This window comes from Metopolophium dirhodum, chromosome 6 (genome assembly GCF_019925205.1).
Source record: "Metopolophium dirhodum isolate CAU chromosome 6, ASM1992520v1, whole genome shotgun sequence".
Classification (NCBI taxonomy): domain Eukaryota; kingdom Metazoa; phylum Arthropoda; class Insecta; order Hemiptera; family Aphididae; genus Metopolophium; species Metopolophium dirhodum.
In genome coordinates this window covers 12,044,827-12,068,903 of record NC_083565.1, presented here as the reverse complement: position 1 = coordinate 12,068,903, position 24,077 = coordinate 12,044,827, and the positions used below count along the sequence as shown (strand labels likewise).

The following is a 24,077-nucleotide window of genomic DNA, read 5'->3' as shown; positions in this document are numbered from 1 at the left end:
TTCAATTTATATATTATATGAATTTTTTTTTGCGAACCTCCGAAACCGCACCTGACCACATTAAGTCACCGTCGACCTGGATATTCTAATAAGACAAAATACGACTCGCTAATAACAATACACCATAAATTTTACTGTGCTCACAATCATAATAATAATATAGAATGAGAAAGAGCGAGACATTGTATAAAAAAAGAGGATGAAACTGGCGGAGAAGGGGATTTTCTAGTACATATTATGTATATTATACAATATCATAAAGGCAAAAGAGTAGGGAACCGGTATACACCGTGATTGCTAACATTCCTGGCAGCTAGACATCGTCGTCGCTACCGCTACCAGCTTATACTGCTTTCCAAGAATCTAGCCATATGTATATATGACACAAGGGGCTACTTGTAGGTTTCCTACAAAACTCTTTTAGAGTCATATATTTAAATACAAATTAAAGGTTTAAACAGTTGTAAATTATCTGTGGATTGTGCAATATTAAAAAACAAGAACATTCAATACGTACAATCAGTTTTTACATTTTAAAATGCACAAATAATAATAAATCTTTACATTCGTAGAGAAAAATCACATAATATTATAGATATAGGTACAATACGTTCTGATAAATGTTTGTACGAAAAAATAATACTTTAAACCTTTTATTATGATAAAATAAAAATGTAGGACAAAATAAAGGACATAGCCACATAGGCACCTAACCTATACATAATGAGATAATGAGTTTTAATTGTTAATATTATATTATCATAAATCATAATACTTGTATATTTGTAAGTTGTAACTAAATATTTTCATTAGGTCAGTGGCGTATTTATATGCAGGCACTATAGGCACGTGCCTACAGCGGCAAATTTTTCAGGAGATTCCATTTTATTTTCGATATTGATGGTATTGCATACTCATTGATTGACTTATTATATTCTTTTTCTGTCATTTTAAAATATAATATATATAGCCACAACTAATAGCCACAACAGCGAACAAGTACTAAGTACAACTATAAAAATTACATCTTTCAATTCTTTGAAAATAGTTGAGTTCGCTAAGAAATTGCAAAAAATGTACCCAAATTATTTAGATAATACTTATTCGTCAGAATGCTTACATTTGCAATCTTATTTACTAAACAGTAATATCGATATTAACATAGATAATTTAACTCCAACCACACTGTGCCAGTATTTGAAAAAAAAATCTTCACATATTGAAATATTTCTAAATTTTCAAGCTTTTTTACCCAACAGTTTTATTAACATCCATAGAAAAAAATACTTATATAATTGGAAACTGAAAATGTTCCTAATTAGTTCAAACAAATCAAAATATTTTTAAAATTATATCGTGTATAGAAAATTTTAATATAAATGACCAGTGAAAATTTCATGTGTATACGTTCATTTGTTTTAGAGTTACACCAAAAACCAAAACCAATTTTGCATAAAAATTTCCGTTTTTCCTTAATTTTTCTTTTGTTTTTCACGGCGCTTTTAAATTTTTACTTTTGACCCCCAAAGTACCAACTAGTTTCACTTTCTTATCAGAAAAGTTACTGTTGAAGAAAATCTAAGCATTTTTACTGTCCTAAAAGGTGATGACAGACAAAAAAAAAATAAATAAAAAAAAAAACACATTATTATAAAATCAATACATTCATCGCTTCGCTCAGAATCTAAAATTCAAGATAAATCATTGGCGATCAAAAGTTATAATAAATTAATAATTATAATTCGTATTTCACAATAGGATAATCCAATAATACAAATTTAGTCACAATTAAATGGATACATAATATTATAGTATTATTATAATATACATTTATGCCAGTCAATATATAATCAAACATAACCTGCTTGAGTTTAATTTTAGGAAATAACTTATTATTATACCTACGTCTGACGAGTAACAAACAGGCCCGTATTTAGGGGGGTGGCAGGGTGGATCATTGCCCCTCCTGGTGAAACTTGTGGGGTGGTAAATTTTCAAGAATTATTTTTTACTATTAACTATTAAGCCAATATAGTTATAACTTTGAAATTATGTAAAATGTTTTTTTCCTTATGTATTGTGATTTGATGAAGATTTCTCCAAAGTTTATTTTATGATGATATTCTCTCAAATCTATTTTTATACCAGCAATAATAATTTCTTGAATCACTGATAACGGCATGATTGCAGCCCACAGCTAGCATTGTTGTGAATTAGTAAACACTACATGATAATAATGATGTTTATTTTACTTTTACTTACGTCTTGATTATTAATAAAATTTAGATCAGAATAATTTCAATAAATAATACATTTTTTTCAGTTAATAATTTATATTTTTAATAAGATAAAATAAGTAAACGCTTATAAAGAAATCATTGTAATATTGTATTCATTTTTATTTTACTTATACTTTTTTTTATAAAAACTATGATATGCTTTTGTAACATTGGTTTTTCCTAGATATATAAGAAAATGAAAATAAGAAATATTGGAAGGAATGCGCTAAGGCAGTTTAGCTGCAAATCGATTTTTGTGGATTTTTTTCTTCAAAATTAGTATTTTCTACGCTTAATGATTGTAGTATAAGAAAAGTTGGTCAAATTTTCTGTAGAAGTTATAAAATTAAAAAAAACTTTAACATACCAAATATACGTAGATGCCGAATTACTAGTTTATTTATATAATATTAGAGCAAATTTACCTATGATCGAATTTTTAGAGAATAATAGAACATAAACTTACTGTATTCAAATTTTAGATTCTGAGCGGAGCAATGAATGTATTAATTTTACAATGATGTATAACAATTTTCTTTTTTAAATTTTTTTGTGTCTGTTATCACCTTTTAGGACAGTAAAAATACTTTTCAACTTCAGTATTTTGTTTGATAGGAATGTGAATATTGTTGATGAGTTGAGGAGGTTAACATTTAAAATTTCCAGTAGTTTTCAAAAGCGCCGTGAAAAACAAAGGAAAAAATAAGGAAAAACGGGAATTTTTACGCAAAATCTGTGTAACTCTAAAACAAATGACCATAGATAGCATTTTCTATACACCATAACATTATTTTGAACTGTTTACGGACATGTTCAGTTTCCAATTTATTAGTTTTTTTTCTTTAAATATCAATAAAATTGAATTTGTTGGGTAATTATGCGTGAAAATTAAATACAAGGCTCCTGATATATTGTTAAAATAGCAGTTGAAAAATATTAAAAATACATAGGCACAATTTTTTTTAAGCATTTAAATAGTTTGAATTTTGACAAAATTTATCAAATTTAAAGTTTAATAATTATTTTGTTGTTAAAAATGTATAAAATGGTCAACTTTTATAGCTAAAGATTGAACATTTAAAACAAGGTTCCACGTAAATATGTTTTATATAAATTACTTTATTTACAATAATATCAACAAATATACTTGGTAATATCATATAGGCTGACTGACCGTTTTCGCTCAGATTTGTTTTTCTTATACAATGATTTTATATACTTGAATTCAAATTTAACACCATCCATTACAGTGACCCACTTGTAACCTACTGCACAGCTGAGCAACACCCACTTTTCCACCTTTTTTCATCCATTTTTCAAATTTTTAGTTTAAAAGTAGTTGAAATTACTTAACCTTGGCTTGAGTACAGTTTAAATACTAGTATACTACCTTACAAATTCGATAATAAGTAAATTAGTAACGCTCTAATATGAAATACCTATATGGCTATATTATTAACTCTTTCAGAAAAGGATCCGATATGTGGATTAGTAATGCTGCCCCTTGTATTAGACAGAGACAACATCATGTGGATACGACGTCCTACAACAAGAACTTCTCCAAATTAAAAAACTTATTAAATTCAAATTATGATTTTTAAAAATAATATGCACATTTTTATAGGTTGTAATCTGTTTTTAAATTAAGTTAATAAACAAAAATGTATGCAACAACTTGATATTGTTTTATGAAAAACATAAGAATAATAACAATTAACAATTAGCAAAAAAAAAAATGTCTGTCACTAAAAAGAAACCAGTAAATCGTTTTAATTTTGTTATGTTGGACATTCCGACATCATAGTGTATCATCCATATTAATTATTCATTTTTTTTTATACGATTTGGAGAAAGCAGAACAGACAAAAGGAACAGTACGCGGCAGTTAATAAAAGGAAGAAAATGGTGGTCAAAAACGTGATGAAATGAGGTATGAATCGACATTCCAGGCATAGCTAAGTACATACACACAGAACATATATATTCATACTTATATATTATTTATTTTTATTTATATACATACATACAAATTTATATTATATATACACACTCACGTATATACTCAACTTATGTGTACAAAAACTCATATAATGGATCTTAGATGGGTCATGTAGTAGGGAGGGTAGATTGGAGGGGATACCTGGGGTGTACCATAGGTGCACCTGCTGGCGCTCTGACAAAACGCCAATAACCTGTTTTGCCTTTTTAATGTTTCAGACAATCACATATGAATAACGAAAAAAATGCTTTTTAACTTTATATGCAACTCTGTAGACTAAGAAATATTTGAATGGTTTAATAGAATGAGTGGTTCATTTTTTTTTTACAATTTTTGATCTCCAAGAATCGTATCATTGAATGAACATATTATCTGCGAGGAATGCTGTACCTCATCATAACACGAACAAAGACAATTTTAAAAGCATAATCGTAGAATGAGTTAAGTAAAAAAACGTAAAAAATATCGTTGAGTACCAATAGTAGCTGCATTAACGGGATGTCACACCCGCATATGTTGTCCCTGTCTTACACACGTACGACAAGGTAAATTTTCGTTCACCAGTTTCAATATAGTGTGTTGATAGTTCAGATAATATTTGAAAATTATCATAACTCACTTAAAAATTAAAATAGGTATCGTAAAAAACCAACGAGAGAACTCAGATAATGTTCTTACTTAAAAGTTTGATAATAGGTAAATTCACTCTACTATAAAAACTAACAGGCAACAGCACACTATATCGAAACTAGTGAATGACAACAAACGCCTTCTTAATCTATGTATATTACATTTCGTATAAATACGGCACATCATTAGAAATATTTAGATAATCAATGTCGAATTAATGAATTGGGTCTTCAGTATTCTTATTATATTAAATTAAAACATTATAGCGATCGTTTATAAATTATAATAAATAGGTAATTAATGATGTACAACCTATAATTAGGGACAACGTATATAATTGTCTGAATACAGTTATTTGCAAGTATAATATACCTATTAGGTATATTTGTGATAGTGTGATTAAATAGTTTACGGCTTGTAGCTATATATTTAAAACACTAATAATCAAACATTTCGTTAGTATATAAATATTAGTACATAAACGCAGTTCTCTCACCGGTCCTCGATGATATAAAAAAAAAAAGTCCTAGGTATATAGAATATTATTTTGTTATATATTCTGTTTATTGACCGATGAGCGGATTAAGTGCAACATATCGGTAGGCAATATGCGACAATCCGATTTGATGCATAATTGCTTAACCCATATACAAATAAAAATAAAAAAAGGTGGGTAAGTGGATGTTGCTCTGCTGTACAGTAGGTTACAAGTGGGTCACTGTAATGGATGGTGTTAAATTGGAATTCAATGATATAATATCTTTGTATAAGAAAAACGATTCTGAGCGAAAACGGTCAGTCAGCCTTTAATATTACCAAGTATATTTGATATTATTGTGAAAAAAGTAATTTATATATAACCTATTTACGTGGAGCCTGAGAGCTTTGTTTTCAATTTTCAATCCTTAGCTATAAAAGTTGAACATTTAATACATTTTTAACTACAAAATAATTATTAAATTATAAATTTGATAAATTTTGTCAAAATTTGAACTTTAAATGCTTATAAAAAAATTGTGCTTATGTATTTTTAATATTTTTCAACTGCTATTATAACGATATATCAGGAGCCTTATATTTAATTTTCACGCTTTTTTACACAACAAATAAAATTGTATTGATATTTATAGAAAAAAAAATTGAAAACTGACAATGTCCAAAAACAGCTCAAAAAGTGTCAAATTATTTTCAAAATTTTATCGTGTATAGAAAATGCCAATATAGATCATCAGTGAAATTTTCAAGTATCTACAGTTATACGTTTTTTAATTACAACAAAATAAGAAAATCGTTACATGAGAAATCGAGTAAATTATCAATTAATATTGTAAAAATATTTTTTTTTTTTTTTTAACATTCATTAAATTATATACAATCTGTAATATAATATTTACAATGAGCATATGTGCTGAATTTATTTACATGGCTTTTGAATGCGGGAGGTGAGTAGCAGCAGTAACACTCGACTATAAAAATATGAATTTCAAACGCTTATAAAAATTTAATTTGATTTTCTTGTTGAGATTTTTTTTTAGATAAAGGTAGACAAACTTATGGATAATCTTGAATTACATTTTCAAATCTTAGATTTAAAAAGAAAAATTGTTAGGAATTCTCAACTCAAAATAATTTGCTTATTTTCGTGATTTTTCAGTATTTTGTCAAGATTAGAACTTTAAATGCTTAAAAATAAAAACTGTGACTAAGGATTTTTAATTTTTTTCATCTGCCTTTGAAACAATAACCTAATAGCCTTATAAAATTGGAAACTAAAAATGTTCCTAATTAGTTCAAAACAAATCAAAATATTTTTGAAAATATTATCGTGTATAGAAAATGCTTATATAAATGACCAGTGAAAATGTCATGTGTATACGTTCATTTGTTTTAGAGTTACACCAAAAACCAAAATCAATTTTGCGTAAAAATTCCCGTTTTTCCTTCATTGTTATGTTGTTTTTCCCGGAGCTTTTAAATTTTTACTTTTGACCCCCCAAAGTACCAACTAGTTTCACTTTCCTATTTCTAGTGCACCTACGATATTCACTAACCATCGAACAAGATACTGAAGTTGAAAATCCAATCATTATTTCGACTACTTATCGTGTACACAGACACAAAAATAAAAAAAAAAACACACATCATTGTTCCTCTCAGAATCTAATACTAATACTAATACGTCATTAATAATTATTAATAATAATAATAATTTAACTAACGACTAACTAATGGCAACTAATAATAATTATTATAACTTTAAAACCCATATAGCAACCATTTAAAAACAAAAATGTCCACCATAAATCTCAAAATTCCCGTTTGAGCACCTCCTCGGGTTGGACCTAGCGGGATGAAAAATAGTTTAATTCACTCTCTCAGACCTACTGAACACGAAATTTTATGAAAATCGGTCAAGCCATTTCGGCTTTTTGTCAAGCATTTTCCATATCGTGACACGAGATTTTTATATCTTCTTAACATATTATAAAACAAAGTCCATTTTTTTATCTGTATGCTTAGATCTTTAAAACCAGGTACGCAATGGATTTTTATGCGGTTTTAGATTCTGAGCGAAGCGATGAATGCATTGATTTTACAATGATGTATGTTATATTTTTATTTTTGTGTCTGTCATCACTTTTTAGGACAGTAAAAGTGCTTGGATTTTCTTCAGCAGTAACTTTTCTGATAGAAAAGTGAATCTAGTTGGTACTTTGGGAGGTCAAAAGTAAAAATTTCCCAGTAGTTTTCAAAAGCGATGTGAAAAACAAAAGAAAAATTAAGGAAAAACGGGAATTTTTACGCAAAATCTGTTTTCGAGAAAATCGATTTTGGTTTTTGGTGTAACTTTAAACAAATGACCGTAGGGACATGAAATTTTGACTGAATGTTTATAATTGCATTTCCTATACACCATAACATTTTTCAAATATTTTGACTTATTTTGAGCTGTTTACGGACATTGTCAATTTCCATTTTTTTTAGTTTTTTTTTTCTATAAATATCAATAAAATTATCTGTTGAGTAAAAAAGCTTGAAAATGTAATATAGTTCTAATAGCAGTTGAAAAATATTAAAAATACATAGGCACAATTTTTTTTTATAAGCATTTAAAGTTCAAATTTTGACAAAATACGGAAAAATCACAAAAATTAGCAAATTATTTTGAGTTGAGAATTCATAAAAATTTTTCTTTTTAAATCTAAGATTTGAAAATGTAATATAAGATTACTTTATCAAAAAAAAAAACATCTACAAGAAACTTAAATTAAACTTTTATGAGCGTCTGAAATTTATATTTTTACAACATTTGATATTCACTCGATTTCTCATGTAACAATTTTCTTATTTTATTGTAATTAAAAGACGAAGGACTGTAGATACTTGAAAATTTCACTGAGTGTTTATATTAGCATTTTCTATATACCATAAAATTTTGAAAATATTTTGACTCTTTTTGAGCTGTTTACGGACATTGTCAGTTTTCAATTTTTTTAGTTTTTTTTTCTATAAATATCAATAAAATTTTATTTGTTGGGTAAAAAAACGTCGCACGCTTGTGGTTTCGAATAAAGAAATTATATCTTGAAACAAATATGAGAGTTGAATGTATATTTGTAGCTATTATATAGATTCTCAAAAATTACTTGACCGATTTTGTGAAAATTTCTAATTGTTCTTGGAGATATCAGGAATGTTTAAAGAGTAGTTTGAACCACGTTCGATTTATACCAATTGATATACCCAATCCATCACACATAAATTGTTCACCATGATAGATTTAGTTCGCCAATCTACCCAAATTTATTTGTGAACTGAGGTACCTAGGTATAGGTACACTAAACCCAAGATACACTTATACAGGGTGTCCCACTGAGATCTGACAAATAAAATAACTTTTGTTCTAATTAATATTTTTAAAAAATTTCTTTTAAATATAATTCATAGACTATTGCGCTACATTTTTAGTATACATTTTTTATTTTTTATTTTTTAATACTGAAAATAAAAACTTAAAAACTGATAAAAAAAATTTCCAAAATAGCCAATTTGTAAATCTGATTTTCAGAAAAATTTATATCGTAAAAACATTTATTTAAGTCAAGTGGCTGATTTTTTACCATTTTTTTAAATATCAATATTCTTGTTAAGTAATATACGATCTAGTTTATGTTAGAAACATTATAATTTCAAAAAATATAAATCATTTTGAAATTATGTTACAAAATGTTCATATAAAATAATTTCAAAATGATTTATATTTTTTGAAATTATAATGTTTCTAACATAAACTAGATCGTATATTACTTAACAAGAATATTGATATTTAAAAAAATGGTAAAAATCAGCCACTTGACTTAAATAAATGTTTTTACGATATAAATTTTTCTGAAAATCAGATTTACAAATTGGCTATTTTAGATATTTTGGAAATTTTTTTATCAGTTTTTAAGTTTTTTATTTTCAGTATTAAAAAATAAAAAATAAAAAATGTATACTAAAAATGTAGCGCAATAGTCTATGAATTATATTTAAAAGAAATTTTTTTAAAATATTAATTAGAACAAAAGTTATTTCATTTGTCAGATCTCAGTGGGACACCCTGTATAATCTAAATTTTTTTTTTTTTAATTTTTTGACGGGCGGCATCGGGTTATTTGTACAACTAAAATTGGATGTTGGTTTATCCGAAATTAATAGCCTCAACAAATGACTGGACCGTTTTCAATAAAAGTTATTTCAATAGATTATTACTTGAAAATTGGAAGGTGTGTACAGCTGGATTTTTCAACTCATATAGGCTGTAGATAGGTAAAAGGTAGCTCACACATCATTTTTATGAGCAAAAGAAATTTTTTTTGTCAATTTAAGTGGTTTCAATTCGTTACATATTATATTAATATTATAATATTAGAGAAATATGGTATATACATTTTGTACAAATATATTTATTAAAAATACTAATCTTTGGCCTGGACAACGTCGGGCGAAACAGCTAGTATTAGATATAATAGTATATAATATTATGTATTGCGATATTAAACATCAAAACATTTTTTTATAATTTTATACTATTTTACATTTTTGACAAATAACATTGTATGTCACTCATAATTCTAATTATTGTATTTATTCTTTTATTATACATATTATTATTATTATTATTATTTCCATATTTACCTCCCATATTTTACGGGTTGGAATTATAATTATGTATATAATAATATGTAAGGGGAACTGGTGCATTTCGTTCTGGGTAATTTGGGGGAAATTGGTATAAAAAAGGTACATTTATGGGGGGGGGGGGGGGGGGCAACTGGTACAAGCCCCTTTGGGAATACACCTTATCTGGGTATATCTATTATTACATTTTATACCCACACCCCCACCAAACCATTTCTTTTTTAATAAATTATATTGTTAATTCTATTTCATTATTAATATTTTATTTTAATTATTTCTCTTCATTATTTTTTTTTGCTTGATTAAAAGCACTAAAAAAGTGTATATTATTAATAATTATAATTAAAATATTTGTTGCACTTGTACATTTCACATTCTTGTAGGCTACAATTTGGTTATCCCTAAAACTCCAATCTTCTTTGGCAGCATTTAACTAATACATGAAATCTAACCAAGCCATAATTAACATTAAAAAACAATTATCGGACACAACTTATAAGTAAATATATTGAATCACAGACAGACAGTTAATGCTGTACATATATCTTATAACAAATTATAGGACCATTTTACACTGAAGTGAAAAACTAATCAAAAAAAACATTGACCTTTGTATGACTCATATATTAAAAATACAATAATCAGATACCTAGTATAATTAATTATTAATTATATTGAGTTTAAATTAAGAGATCAATGAGAAATAAGCATAGCCGGATTAAGGGTCAATGTCGCAATGAAGCAAACAATTTTTTTTCACTCCCCATAAAAATAAGAAAATATAAAAATGTATTTTAAGTACATCAATGACTGAAAATACTCCAATGGTCAAGCAACTGTCTAGACGGCGAGACCGCCATCCACCAACCGGACATGGCAGAAACCTATGGGTGCCCAAATAGAAATTCTGCCAAATAGGCGTCAGAACTGGCCTTCGGGCCTACTCCCGGACATTGCGCCATGTCAAAATTAAAATATAACATAAGTAAACTTTAATAAGCTAAAAATATTATGGTTACCCAAAAAAAAATATGAAATTATTCTGTATTTAAATATCTTTTTTTCTGGATTTCATAGTGGCAATTCGATGTATTTGTTATTCCCACAGTATTTCATTAATCAAATCAATGCATAATATCGATAAATAATTATCACTAATGTAGTGTAAACACAATAAATACGAATATGATAAAAAGAGCTTGTAATTTATCGTACCAGATTCTATTCAATTTTCAAACAGCATTGTCAGAAGAGAAATTGTTCGTATTGTCGTATTTGGAAACAATGAATCTATATTACAAAGTTGCATGAACCTGTGTTCTATTTCAGGATTTCCTATCACTGCTTGGTGTAGGTACCATGAATCATAATATTGGTTGTAAGTACTAGGTACCTTTTTATAATCTATAAATATAAATACAATAGCTGCAGATATCCTACTATAATCATAAATGATAAATAATGCTATGATCAAGTGTACAATTTTGTCACAACTGCAAAAGTGTGACCTTCACAAAATAAAATATTTATTATTCGATTATTTTTAGGGGAGATGGCCTGAAGGCCGCCCTAATAGTGTAATCCTAGCTACGTACCTGTACTTAATACAAGAATATTAAGTCTTTCAAAAAAAAAAAAACTATTTATATTATTGTACTATAGTAAAGTCACTCACCTGGCACTATTAAATGTAGAAGATGGCGATGAATCAACAGCTCCAAACGCTATGCCAACAGCAAGGCCTTCAGGAATATTATGCACAGTTATAGCGATTATGAGTAATAGAATACGTTTCCAACTACATGCTTTCACATCATTATCACATTCTATTTCAGTGTATTCTGGTGGTGGATGGGTAGATTTATAGCATCGTTGTCTAGCATCTGAAATTTCTATAAAAAACATTAAAATACAATTTATATTAGACATAAGTATAAGATCTGACAAATTGATAACAACAACAAATAAATATAAATTATATCATATTGCAAAAAAATGGATTCTACTAAAATTACTTTAGGCCAGCAGTTCTTAAACTGTGGTCCAACCCCCACCCCCATGACAGCTCTAAACAAAAATTTAATATTACATTTTTTTTATGAAATTAGGTGTAGAAAAATAATAATAAATGTGTATGTTTTTATTAGGGATGAGCCGATACCACTTTATACCGATATCTGATAAATGCTACTGATAAAACACCAATAACCGATATATTTGAAAACTAACATTTTTGGCATAAGCCAAGAACGGATATTAAAATATAAGCGATACTATCAACCAATATCAGCTAAAACGGATACCTGATAATACAAATTTATAGTAATTTTCCATTGGTTATATATTTATGCTATTATGCTGATTGATTTGGTTTTTTTTTTTTGTTATTGGTTCAAATATCGGTTTTAAAAAATAACCAATACTGATAAATCCTATAACACCAATAACGAGCATCGGTTCTAATATCAGCCAATCCATAGTTTTTATTTATCTACCAATGTAATTTGTAGTATAAAATAAGTATTCAAATATTGGTAATGATAACATGAGATATTTTGTAAAATAAGGTAGGTATTCGAAAGGAAATTGGTAGGGGTTCGCGATTTCTAAAAGTCTTCCATCAGGTCCGTGTTCACTAAAAGTTTAAGAACCGCTGGTTTAGGCATTTTTATAACATGACTTTATAATACAATTATTTATAAATATTTAAGTTATATAATATTATATTATTTCAATTATTATTTTTTACCTATACAATTATAAGATAATTGAATTGTTTAGGGAAATAAGGTTAATAATTGTTTGACATAGTTTATGTCATATATACAGTAACTAAATTAGATTAGACGATAAAAAGTTACCAATATATTTACAAACAAAGACATAAATACAAACATATTATATTCTATATAGCAAAACCAAATGTCACAACAAAGCCTACATTGTTTTATAAACACAATAAATGATGTAAGCTAAGTATTCTTAAATATTCAAATGTTAAAATAATAAATACTTATTATAACCCTGTCTGAATCTTATATCAGCCAATTAAAAATGCAAGATAAGTTGCGGGATCATCATTTCAAATATTTAATTTTAATAGTAGACCATGAAGTTCCAAATTTGGCCTTAATAACCGGTACAATTTACAAATTGACATGTACATGTCTTATACCTGGGGAACATTCTATAATTTTGTGCTACACGGAGAGCGTTATTGTGACGTCATTGTGTTGAAACTGGGAGCCTAAAATATCATTGTATTTTTCTGACCAATTACACATTACAGATTTCATGACAACCAAACAATAACAAAGATGAAATTAATGTTATAAAGTTGGTTGCCCCTAGCAACTGATGATTAATATAATTAAATTATCATACCAACCTAAGTAGTAATTATACTTTTTTAGATTCTGAGTGTAGCGATGAATGTATTAAATTTACAAGACATATCTACATGCAGTGTGGATACTACTTGATTGTTAAACTATAATTCTTACCATCTGTTATTCCAATTGATTGTTGATTATCTTTATAATAAGTACGCTCCGTATTAGAATCACATTTAAACTTCTTTTTTGAACACTGATTTGCTTCTAACAATAAAATAAATAAAAAAATGTATAAATAATGTGTAATAAAATGACATAAAAATATTATATAGTACCTAATAATTGTCTATGTATATATATATTAAGTATAATATACAGTAAAATTGAATACTAAAATAATAGCAGTGGTATTATTACAAAAATTACTAGTGTTTAATATTAATATTTACTGAATTATTTTAAATCATAAAGTAATAATTAAAGACAGCAATTTAAGATTAATTCAAAGAAAAGTATTGAAAACCACTGAACCGTTGTTAAATTCTACAAAAGAAAAGAACCTAGCATGCAATATATTTTGTACTTATTAATTTTACTATCAATATCAATGTTAATGAATATTGACTTAAATCTTTATAAAATACAGCGTCTACTATTTTATGGTGTTATATTTAACTTTGAATATGAATTTTCTATTTTACATATTTATTTATTTATTAATTGTTGAACAATCGCAGTATAATCTTAAGACATATATAAATATTTACCGGGTATTAAAATATTAAGTACGTCCATTTCATACAATGATATGATTAAGTCTGATAAGTATACAAAAAATGCACCAAATACAAAACCAACTAGTGCCGGTATAAATGAAAACTGTCCGTCATTTCCATAGGTGCTGTCCTGTCCAGCGAGTTCAATTGCTGGTGCTAACAGTGACCAATATGATGCCGCTATCATCACACCACTTGAGAATCCCAAGCTCCCATCCAGTAGCTTTCTCTGCAATAGACATCAATCATCAATTTGAATTTACATTCTACATGTCAAGTTGTCATATTAAAGGAAAAATACACATAAAGTCGAAACCCATATTTACTTGTGTACCGCTGAATACTAGGATTAAACTGGACCCGATAGCCGTTAAGCCCCATGTGAACAAAGTGCCAAGTAGTGTCTGTACGACCGGATTGAAGTTTGGTAACATGATGGATATTTCCTACTTTGGAGGCCGGTTAAGAACCTTCGTGAAGACGAATGCGTCGGAATCGTCTCAACTCATCAGTAATCAGAATCAAAATATCTGATGGTGTCGGCGAAACGTACACTCGTAAAACGTATTTAATCGTAATTTTGTCGGCAGAAAAACACACTCCATGTTTGTGTGTTTACAAAATATGAAATAAAAAATATAATATACCTGCGACCTGCCAGTCTGTGATTGTTTTGATAATATAAGGCGCCATCTAGCGACGAGCGCCACGACAATCGTCAGAATATTAATGATGTTATTAATATTGTACATAGATATTGTCATAGAACATAAATTACATTGTAGAATGGATAGGCCATTTGGCATTTAAGATTATGACACGGTTAGGTTATGGATGACGGGAATGAACAATATGAAATTATTGAGGTCTTATCACAAATAAATTGATGAATATATTGTACTTATACATATATGAATAAAATATTGTAAATATCATTTCTGCTACAATGAGAAGCAATGATAAAAATAGTCTTTCTCGCTTCCCAATATATTGTTATTATATCCATGGCCTAGAGAGCCTAGATAATAACACAGATTAAATGAATCTGTGACAATTTTATTATAAGATAGTGGCCATCTCAATTGATAGCAGCCATTTTTCGGCCAAACTATTCCCGCCTTTTTTGTGTTTGATATTTAATTTTGGATTCTGAGCGGTTTTATAATGGTGTTTATTTTTATTTTTATTTATTTTTTTTATCCTGTATACAACATTTCTACCAGAAAGAGTGCTTCGATTTCAACATATAGTATCTAAGTATCTTATCCTTTAGCAAATTGGATCAAGATGGTACTTTAAAGTTGTAATTTTTCGATTTTCTCAATCGTTATTTAATTCCACGAGAAAAACCACCGACAAATTACGAAAAACCGCTAAAAATGGGATTTTAATTTCTAACGCTTTGTTTATCAACATAGAAACGAATAACAAATAGTAATATTATAATATTAATTAAACTTACAGGCTATAATAAATAATACAATATAAAATATCCAGTTGATAATATAATATAATATTCAATGTCAAAATTGCTAGAAAGTGAAAATACAAGCATTATATTATAATATGAAGAAAGAAATACACAAAGTAAGCTATAAAATATTTGTTACAGTATGAATGTATGATAATATGATGATCAACCATGATTAAAATAAGTTCAGTCTTAAACTTTATTCTATAAAAAGTTTTCTAGTGTACTGTGTTTTGTATATAATTATTTATTTATTAATTTTAATATAAACAATAAAAAATGTTTACATTTTCCACAAAATAATTAATAATATAAGGTAGGCCGACCTAGTAAAATATAACAATATTAGTAAAATATTATAATAATAAATTGTTTAAATTATTTACAACTGTTGCTTTTAAAGTTTTGTTTTATTCTTAACAGCTTCTCTCATTGCAATACTCTTGCTAGCTTTGAGACAAGCTGCACTTTTTTTGATATTTTTTGTAAGAAGTGTTCCTAAATTTTTACACCTAAATTTAATAAATCGGTTTATCATCTTTGTCTTAATTGGATGACATTCTGAAAATGAAAAAGAACCTAATTCAAGTGATAACTTCTTCATGAATATTTTTGTTTTGTTGTTTAAAATTTAACTTCTATATTTTCTAAACATTATTTCCATACTGAGAAAAAAATGAAAACATTCTTCAGTAACATGTTTTAAGCAACCAGTTTTGTACTCTTTAATTTGAACAAAAGCAGAGTAATCGGTTTTTAAAAGTTCGGAAGAACATACAGAATTAATGCAACCATCACACACTTTGTCATTATTTTAAAAATATTAATAATTATCATTTGAAAATAGGGTAAGCCTGGGGTTTTTTTTCCTAGGCTCGGGGATTTTTTTGGGGGATTCACGCTAGGGTTGCTACTTTAATCCACGTATAGTAAAAGGATTATTCATGTTTTTTTTAATTTTTTGGAAAATAAATGCATTTTTTTGAAACATGACCCTTTTTAGATTTACAGGTTGTAGTGTTGTACGATTACGCATTAATACATGTGCAGATGTGTATATTTCATAAACATTCAACATTCTTAATAAATAATAAGAAACAAATTTGAGTAAAACATATTATATGTAACCTATAATAGGCTTATAAAACTATCGTTCAAGAAAACACGTGTGTGGTGTATCAAATAGACTTGCTGTGAACAAAGATATTTAGGTATACAATAACTATTATTGGATTGTTTAATTTAATTATTTACACAATAATAAAAAAATATATGTATGAAATATACACATATGCACATTTCTAAATGCGTAATCGTATAAGCTATAAAATCTAAGAGGTTTCATGTTTTAAAATAATGCATATGTTTTCCATAAAAAACCAAAAAACATGAATAATTCCTAAACTATACACGGGTTGTTAAAGCCGTGGTTTCCTACAACCACGCATCCGTGATTGCGTGGTGCGCGATGCGCTATTGCGCGATCAAACTTGCGTGATGCGTGATGCGTGTTGCGTGATGATGTTTTGCTACACAGTGCGTGATTATGAGTGCGTGATGAAAATATTTGTCAGTTGGTGTCCAGTTCTTCGCCAAAATGGACGTGTTGACGCTTTATAATATTTTAGAAGACGAAGCTGACGAAGAACTGTTGCTACTTGCAAATTATTTCAGGGATGAAGAGGACGAAATGTTTATTGAACGAAGTAGAGAAGGATGTTATAATATTTTAGTTGAAAGACGCCTTATAGATAACGAAATTAGATTTCGTGCATATTTTAGGGTATCACTTGAACTATTCAATTATATATTAGATTATATTAAAGATGATATAAAAAGACGTCCAAGTAACAGAGTTAAAAGACCAATATCACCGGAGGAAAAACTCGCTCTCACTCTAAGGTAAGTTAATTATGATATTATAATTATTGAATATTCAGTAATTGAGATTTAAAAAAAAATAGAATATATCATGTTAGTTTTTAACAAACAAGTACATAATTTAATTTATTTAAATATTATTATGATTTGAAAAAAAGTTATTGTTGCAGGAGACATATTACATAAATACTAAAAATGGTTTAAATAACAATATAATAACATGTTGAAATATAGGTACATCATATTATAACACCGGTATTTCATTTTAATTAAAAACAAGATTAACATTTAACAAGATGTATACATACATTTTAATTATTTAAGTATAGTAACATTTACTAAAATGTTACAAAAAATTGCCATCCATATATCTGAAATTGTAGATATTTTGTTATAAACAAACTACACGTTTTACCTTAAATACAAAAAAAAAATAAAGAATACAAATATTTCTTAAAATAAAATAAAAACATAACAACCCTTTTAAAATGAAAATAAAACAAAATATAAAAATAATAACACCTAGTTTTAACAAAATATGTAAAAAAAAATTAATAATCATTATTATAATATTGTAAAAAAGCATAACTGGAGTTTGCAGCTGTGGTAGGGCATGAAACACTGCTTGTTGCAGAAGTTGCAGAACTCGAAGAATCTTCTTCGACAAATATTGTCGGAACTATTTGTTTTGATGGAATAGGCGATACCGGTACAATTGGTTCTACGGAAGTTGTATTCGAAGCCTTTTCCTTTATTGCGCGTAATTCCAATTCGGAAATAATATTAAAAACCCTAGTTTTTGCTTCTACGGCCAATTCTGGGGGAAATGTTGCCACTGTCGAAGCCATGCTTTTAAAAAAAATTTGAATTGGATCATTACATAATTCGCCTAGTCTCATCTCTTTTAACGCCGCCAAACGCTCCTCTCGCCCTTTCTTAATTTCCTCAATTATCTTATCCTTTGTTCCAATTTTTTTTGGTTTTTCATACGGTTTTCGAAATCTGTCTGTCAAACTATCACGTATTTCATTTTCCAGTGGTTGATCGACTATCGAATTATCTGTTTCTAATGAAACTTGACCAGAATTATTAGAAAAACAATTTTCTTCTGACTCCGCAGTTTGATTAAAACTTTCATTTTCCATAACCTCTGAATAGTTTAAGTTTTCATTGTAGGCAATGTTCGACTTAGTTCTAGAAATAATTTTATAAATCATAAGATGTTTGAATTTTAAGCAGTAATATAAAAAAAGGTGGATAAGTGGATGTCGCTCTGCTGTACAGTAGGTTACAAGTGGGTCACTGTAATGGATGGTGTTAAATTTGAATTCAATGATATAATATCATTGTATAAGAAAAACGATTCTGAGCGAAAACGGTCAGTCAGCCTATGATTTTCCCAAGTATATTTGATGATATTATTGTGAATAAAGTAATTTAATTATAACCTATTTACGTGGAGCCTTGTTTTAAATTTTCAATCCTTAGCCATAAAAGTTAAAAATTTATAAATTTTTAACCACAAAATAATTAATAAATTATAAATTTCATAAATGTTGTCAACATTTGAACTTTAAATGCTTATAAAAAAAAATTGTGCCTATGTATTTTTAATATTTTTCAAATGCTATTAGAACGATATATCAGGAGCCTTATATTCAATTTTCACGCTTTTTTACCCAACAAATAAAAATTTATTGATATTTATAGAAAAAAAAACTAAAAAAATTGAAAACTGACAATGTCCGTAAACAGCTCAAAAAGAGTCAAAATATTTTCAAAATTTTATGGTGTATAGAAAATGCTAATATAAACATTCAGTGAAATTTTCAAGTATCTACAGTCATTCGTTTTTTAATTACAATAAAATAAGAAAATTGTTACATGAGAAATCGAGTAAATATCAAATGTTGTAAAAATATAAATTTCAGACGCTCATAAAAATTTAATTTAAGTTTCTTGTAGACATTTTTTGTTCTTATATTACATTTTCAAATCTTATATTTAAAAAGAAAAATTTTTATGAATTCTCAACTCAAAATAATTTGCTATTTTTCGTGATTTTTCCGTATTTTGTCAAAATTTGAACTTTAAATGCTTATAAATAAAAACTGTGACTAAGGATTTTCAATTTTTTTCATCTGCCTTTGAAACAATAACCTAGGAGCCTTCTATTAAATTTTCAAGCTTTTTTACTCAACAGATAAATTTTTATTGATATTTATAGAAAAAAAAACTAAAAAAATTGAAAACTGACAATGGCCGTAAACAGCTCAAAAAGAGTCAAAATATTTTGTAAATTTTATGGTGTATAGAAAATGCTAATATAAACATTTAGTCAAAATTTCATGTCCCTACGGTCATTTGTTTTAGAGTTACACCAAAAACCAAAATCGATTTTCTCGAAAACAGATTTTGCGTAAAAATTCCCGTTTTTCCTTAATTTTTCTTTTGTTTTTGACGTCGCTTGTGAAAACTACTGGGAAATTTTTACTTTTGACCCCCCAAAGTACCAACTAGATTCACTTTCCTATCAGAAAAGTTACTATTGAAGAAAATCCAAGCACTTTTACTGTCCTAAAAGGTGATGACAGACACAAAAATAAAAAAATAAAAAAAAAAAACACACATCATTGTAGAATCAATACATTCATTGCTTCGCTCAGAATCTAAAACACACATCATTGTAAAATCAATACATTCATCGCTTCGCTCAGAATCTAAAACTGGTCGGGGTGGTAGCATTTTTGCATTTTGGGTGGATGTTTAAGATTCTCAGTGAAACGAAGAAGTTATTGGATCTACAATGGTGTGTGTTTTTTTTTCAAATCTCGATATACACTTACTAGTATATATTTAAATTTTAAACTCATAATTTTCATCATTAATATTATGTAAGTTCTAAAATTAATTTGTGTTATTTAATAAAAAATAATCGAATTCAGAAATTATTGAAATATTCTTGTGGTAATTCTGAATTATTTTAAAGTAATACCATTTTATGTATTTGTTTAAATATTAATAAAAATAAAAAAGATACAAAAATATGGATAAAAGGTAAAAATTAATAGACTTTACTACTCGTTGTAGTATTTACTATTTAGTTAAAAAAATAAAATATTTTTATACTACAACAATTAATCTCAAAATAAAATGTTATCTCCGAATTTTATGAAATGTTGATTAAAAATTTAAATACATTTATAATATATATACATATACGTATAAAGTAGCTTAATAATAATAATGGTTTTTACCTTCTTTCATCTTCAATGTTGTTTAAGAAACTTAATGCATCATCGTTATACTTTGATTTTGTCGGAGCTGCTGAACCAGTACCTAATTTACGTTTTTTCATATTTTTTTTGTACGAATCTCTTACTGTACGCCAACGTGTTTTGCAGTCGTTTACTAAAAATAATTTAAATGTATTTACATTTTACAGATTTTTAGCAACCGGAGAGAGTTACAGATCTCTTTCATTTCAGTTCAGAATATCGCACAGCTGGATAAGTACCATTATAAAGGAAGTACTTGTAGCTATTTGTAACCGATTGAAAAATATAACAATGCCAGAACCTACCGAACATAGTTTAAAAAAAGTATCCAATGATTTCTATGAAATGTGGAATTTTCCGAATTGCTGCGGCGCTATTGACGGGAAACACATAAGGATCGTTTGCCCTGATAGCTCTGGATCACTGTATTTTAATTTTAAATCATTTTTTTCCGTTGTTCTATTGGCTTTATGTGATGCGAATAACAAGTTTCTAGTGGTCGACATAGGGTCATATGGAAAAGAAGGAGATGCAGGAATTTTCCCTAAATCAAATTTGGGAAAATTGATTTCAACCGGAAAATTTAAATTTCCAGACCCAGAGTGCTTACCAAATACTGATATAGTCGTGCCTCATGTATTTGTTGGTGATGAAGCGTTTAAATTAACGGAAACAATGATGAGGCCCTATCCTCGAAATCAATCGAAAACAGATCAAACGAAAGCCATTTTTAATTATCGTTTAAGTCGAGCGCGAAGAACAACGGAAAATACGTTTGGAATTATGTGTCAAAATTTTCGAGTATTTTTTACTCCAATTAATATTCTTCCTGAGACAGTAGACAACTTAATAATGGCATCGTGTATTATCCATAATCTATTACGAGATGAACGAATGGTGTGTCCTACAGATTCAACAGAAAAAGATCCCATAACGGACGTACAAACGAACATGATACAATTAAGTGCAATAGGGGGAAATGCAACACATGAAGCTTTTCGAGTCAGGGAAACTTTTAAAGATTATTTTAATAGCAGGATAGGATCAGTGAGCTGGCAGCAAAAACACGTCACACGAACTAATTGAAATAATATTATTGTATACATTGGGCTATTTTTAAAAGTATTTTCTATAATTTCAATTTTGTTTTGTTTTATTTTATTTGGTAATTTTAGAATAAAGTAGAATAAATATTTATTTTTTCTTGTATTCTCTTATAATATTATTTAATTTAAAAATAAACTCCATATTTTCCTTATATTATTTAAAAATGCATTATTTGATTGTGCACTACGCCTCACTAAAAACCCAAGAGTCGCCATATAATATAAATAATATGAAATTCCGAATCTAAATTTGATACAATCATAATAATAAATATTTAAAGAGTTTAATTATATTGGCTATTAATTATTTTAATAATCTTTATCCAATAATACATACCATTTTTTCCTACGAAGTGTGAAATTTCTTTCCAGGCGTTCTCTTTGACTGAATTATCCTTGTAATTTTTGTCGCTTAATTTGTACAAAACAGGATAATTTCGGACACATTCAATAAGCTTTTCGTCGTCTATGGAGTTAAATGATTTTGACTCCATACTTTTTTTGAAAACTAATGAATGATCTAAAATATTTATTGAATTTGGCAATGATTTGCACTTTGTCAATGAATAAGCATGTTTTTAAATGAAATGTATGGAATTGATACTTACTTACTAATTTATAATTTGAGTAATATATGCAGTTATTATAAGCAATAAATATTTAAATACAATTTATATTATATAATAAATAATAATAAATATATTATAATATTATAGAAGGGTATAAAATATTTTCGTCCTCCGCTGCGTGACACCCTAGCTGTGCAACCTTTGCCCTTTGGCCGTTTAATCGGGTGACTAATTTCGGTAGGTTTTTTCATGTGGGTGGCTGTACGAGTTAGGTCTCCTTATTCTAGTTTTCATGGTGCTATAAAACATAAACCCAAGGTGAATTATTAATTAATGTTATTCTATGGCGGATTCACCTTGGGGCGAGGAAAACCCATTCAATGATAATATTATGTAACGTAGGTATAATGTCTATTACATAAATGTATTACCATTGATTATGATTATTATTGTCTGTGTACACGATAAGTAATTGAAATAATGCTTCGATTTTCAACTTCAGTACCTATCTTTTCCGATGGGAAAGTGAATCTAGATAGTGCATTCCGGGTCATGAGTCTCCGCTAAGAATTGTTTTTCGTATAGAATGATATTATATCATTGAATTCAAATTCAACACCATCCTTTAGTGACCCACTTGTAACCTACTGTACAGCAGAGTGACACCCACTTGCCTACCTTTTTATAATTAAGGCTTGAACATTTGATATAACTAAAATTTAAGTAATAAAAATTTTTTTGGAAACATTTGTAGTTACAATTGGACGAAATCAATTACCTATTTTAACAATTTAAACAAAGAATAACGATTTTAGTTATTTTGTTGTGATTTTACAATATTCATCTTGAGGATTTGAAACTTTGACGTCTATTATTATGTACAATAATATACACAATGACATTTTCAAAATATTTATATTTATTTTATGTTATCACGTATATGCAAATAACTATATTTATACCAGTTACCACTAACTTATTCCCGCTGTTCTACGCGATACTTATTAATAATCTAATAAAATATGCAAGGTTTTCAGGAAAAATAGTTCAATTACTGTAATACTAATACTTATAAATTATAATATAGTTAAAATCGCTCAGGTGGCCGAGTTGCACTTACATAGCCACATACAGCAATAAGTTGTCAGCGATCCTATATATAGTCGGATTGTCTACCAGGGTAGCTGAGTTGCACTTACTGCAGCAAGCTACACCCTAAAGTAGTAGAACAATCAGAATTTTTCTAAGAGATTTTTTAAATATAGAGATACGCAAACTATAATTAGGCGCAAATTGACTAAATTATTTGGGGGGGGGGGACTCAAACATTGGCCATATTGCTTAGTACCACAGAATATAAAAATTAGTACTAATTACTAGATTTTGAACTGAGGGGACTTGACCGACATTTGGGGGGACTAAGTCCCCCAAGCCCCCCTCCTATTTGCGTCAATGAATAGCTCATTGGTTTTAAACCCGTCAAAGAATAATTGTTTTAATACTTGTTTCTCGTGAATGGTAGCCATTGGAACATAGTTTTTGAACAGGAATATAACAGCGCTAATCGGT

General features: G+C 27.9%; 3 protein-coding genes across 4 annotated transcripts in view; 1 reads left to right on the top strand and 2 right to left on the bottom strand.

Annotated features, from left to right (window-relative positions):
* Nucleotides 1-14,866, bottom strand: part of LOC132946894 (zinc transporter ZIP11) — a 71,110-nt gene extending 56,244 nt beyond the window's left edge. Inside the window, exons 1-4 of one of the 2 annotated variants that reach the window (XM_061017007.1) lie at nt 14,530-14,866; nt 14,195-14,432; nt 13,596-13,691; nt 11,768-11,984 (exon numbers count right to left, since the gene is read on the bottom strand). In XM_061017007.1, coding sequence (XP_060872990.1) covers nt 11,768-11,984; nt 13,596-13,691; nt 14,195-14,432; nt 14,530-14,637 — 659 coding nt within the window. In that variant the 5' untranslated portion in view covers nt 14,638-14,866. The remainder of the gene's footprint in view (nt 1-11,767; nt 11,985-13,595; nt 13,692-14,194; nt 14,433-14,529) is intronic. The other variant, XM_061017006.1, reaches the window with a different exon arrangement.
* A 2,233-nt stretch (nt 14,867-17,099) lies between these two features.
* LOC132946614 (uncharacterized) lies at nt 17,100-22,195 on the top strand. The gene is made up of 2 exons (XM_061016664.1): nt 17,100-17,576; nt 21,001-22,195. The coding sequence occupies exons 1-2, from the start codon at nt 17,272-17,274 to the stop codon at nt 21,917-21,919; spliced, it is 1,224 nt and encodes a 407-aa protein (XP_060872647.1). The 5' UTR covers nt 17,100-17,271; the 3' UTR covers nt 21,920-22,195.
* Nucleotides 17,584-22,508, bottom strand: LOC132946615 (uncharacterized). Its single transcript, XM_061016665.1, has 3 exons — nt 22,277-22,508; nt 20,813-20,966; nt 17,584-18,749 (listed from the first exon to the last, which is right to left on the bottom strand). The coding sequence occupies exons 1-3, from the start codon at nt 22,431-22,433 to the stop codon at nt 18,107-18,109; spliced, it is 954 nt and encodes a 317-aa protein (XP_060872648.1). The 5' UTR covers nt 22,434-22,508; the 3' UTR covers nt 17,584-18,106.
* Nucleotides 22,509-24,077: the final 1,569 nt, after the last annotated feature.

Excerpts from the sequence above, each read along its gene's own strand:
- LOC132946614 (XM_061016664.1), top strand. The coding sequence starts at position 17,272 with ATGGACGTGTTGACGCTTTATAATATTTTAGAAGACGAAGCTGACGAA. Across the intron at positions 17,577-21,000 it reads AAACTCGCTCTCACTCTAAG|ATTTTTAGCAACCGGAGAGA; the intron begins GTAAGTTAATTA and ends TACATTTTACAG.
- LOC132946615 (XM_061016665.1), bottom strand. The coding sequence starts at position 22,433 with ATGGAGTCAAAATCATTTAACTCCATAGACGACGAAAAGCTTATTGAA. Across the intron at positions 20,967-22,276 it reads ACACTTCGTAGGAAAAAATG|TAAACGACTGCAAAACACGT; the intron begins GTATGTATTATT and ends AATTATTTTTAG. Across the intron at positions 18,750-20,812 it reads AACATTGAAGATGAAAGAAG|AACTAAGTCGAACATTGCCT; the intron begins GTAAAAACCATT and ends AATTATTTCTAG.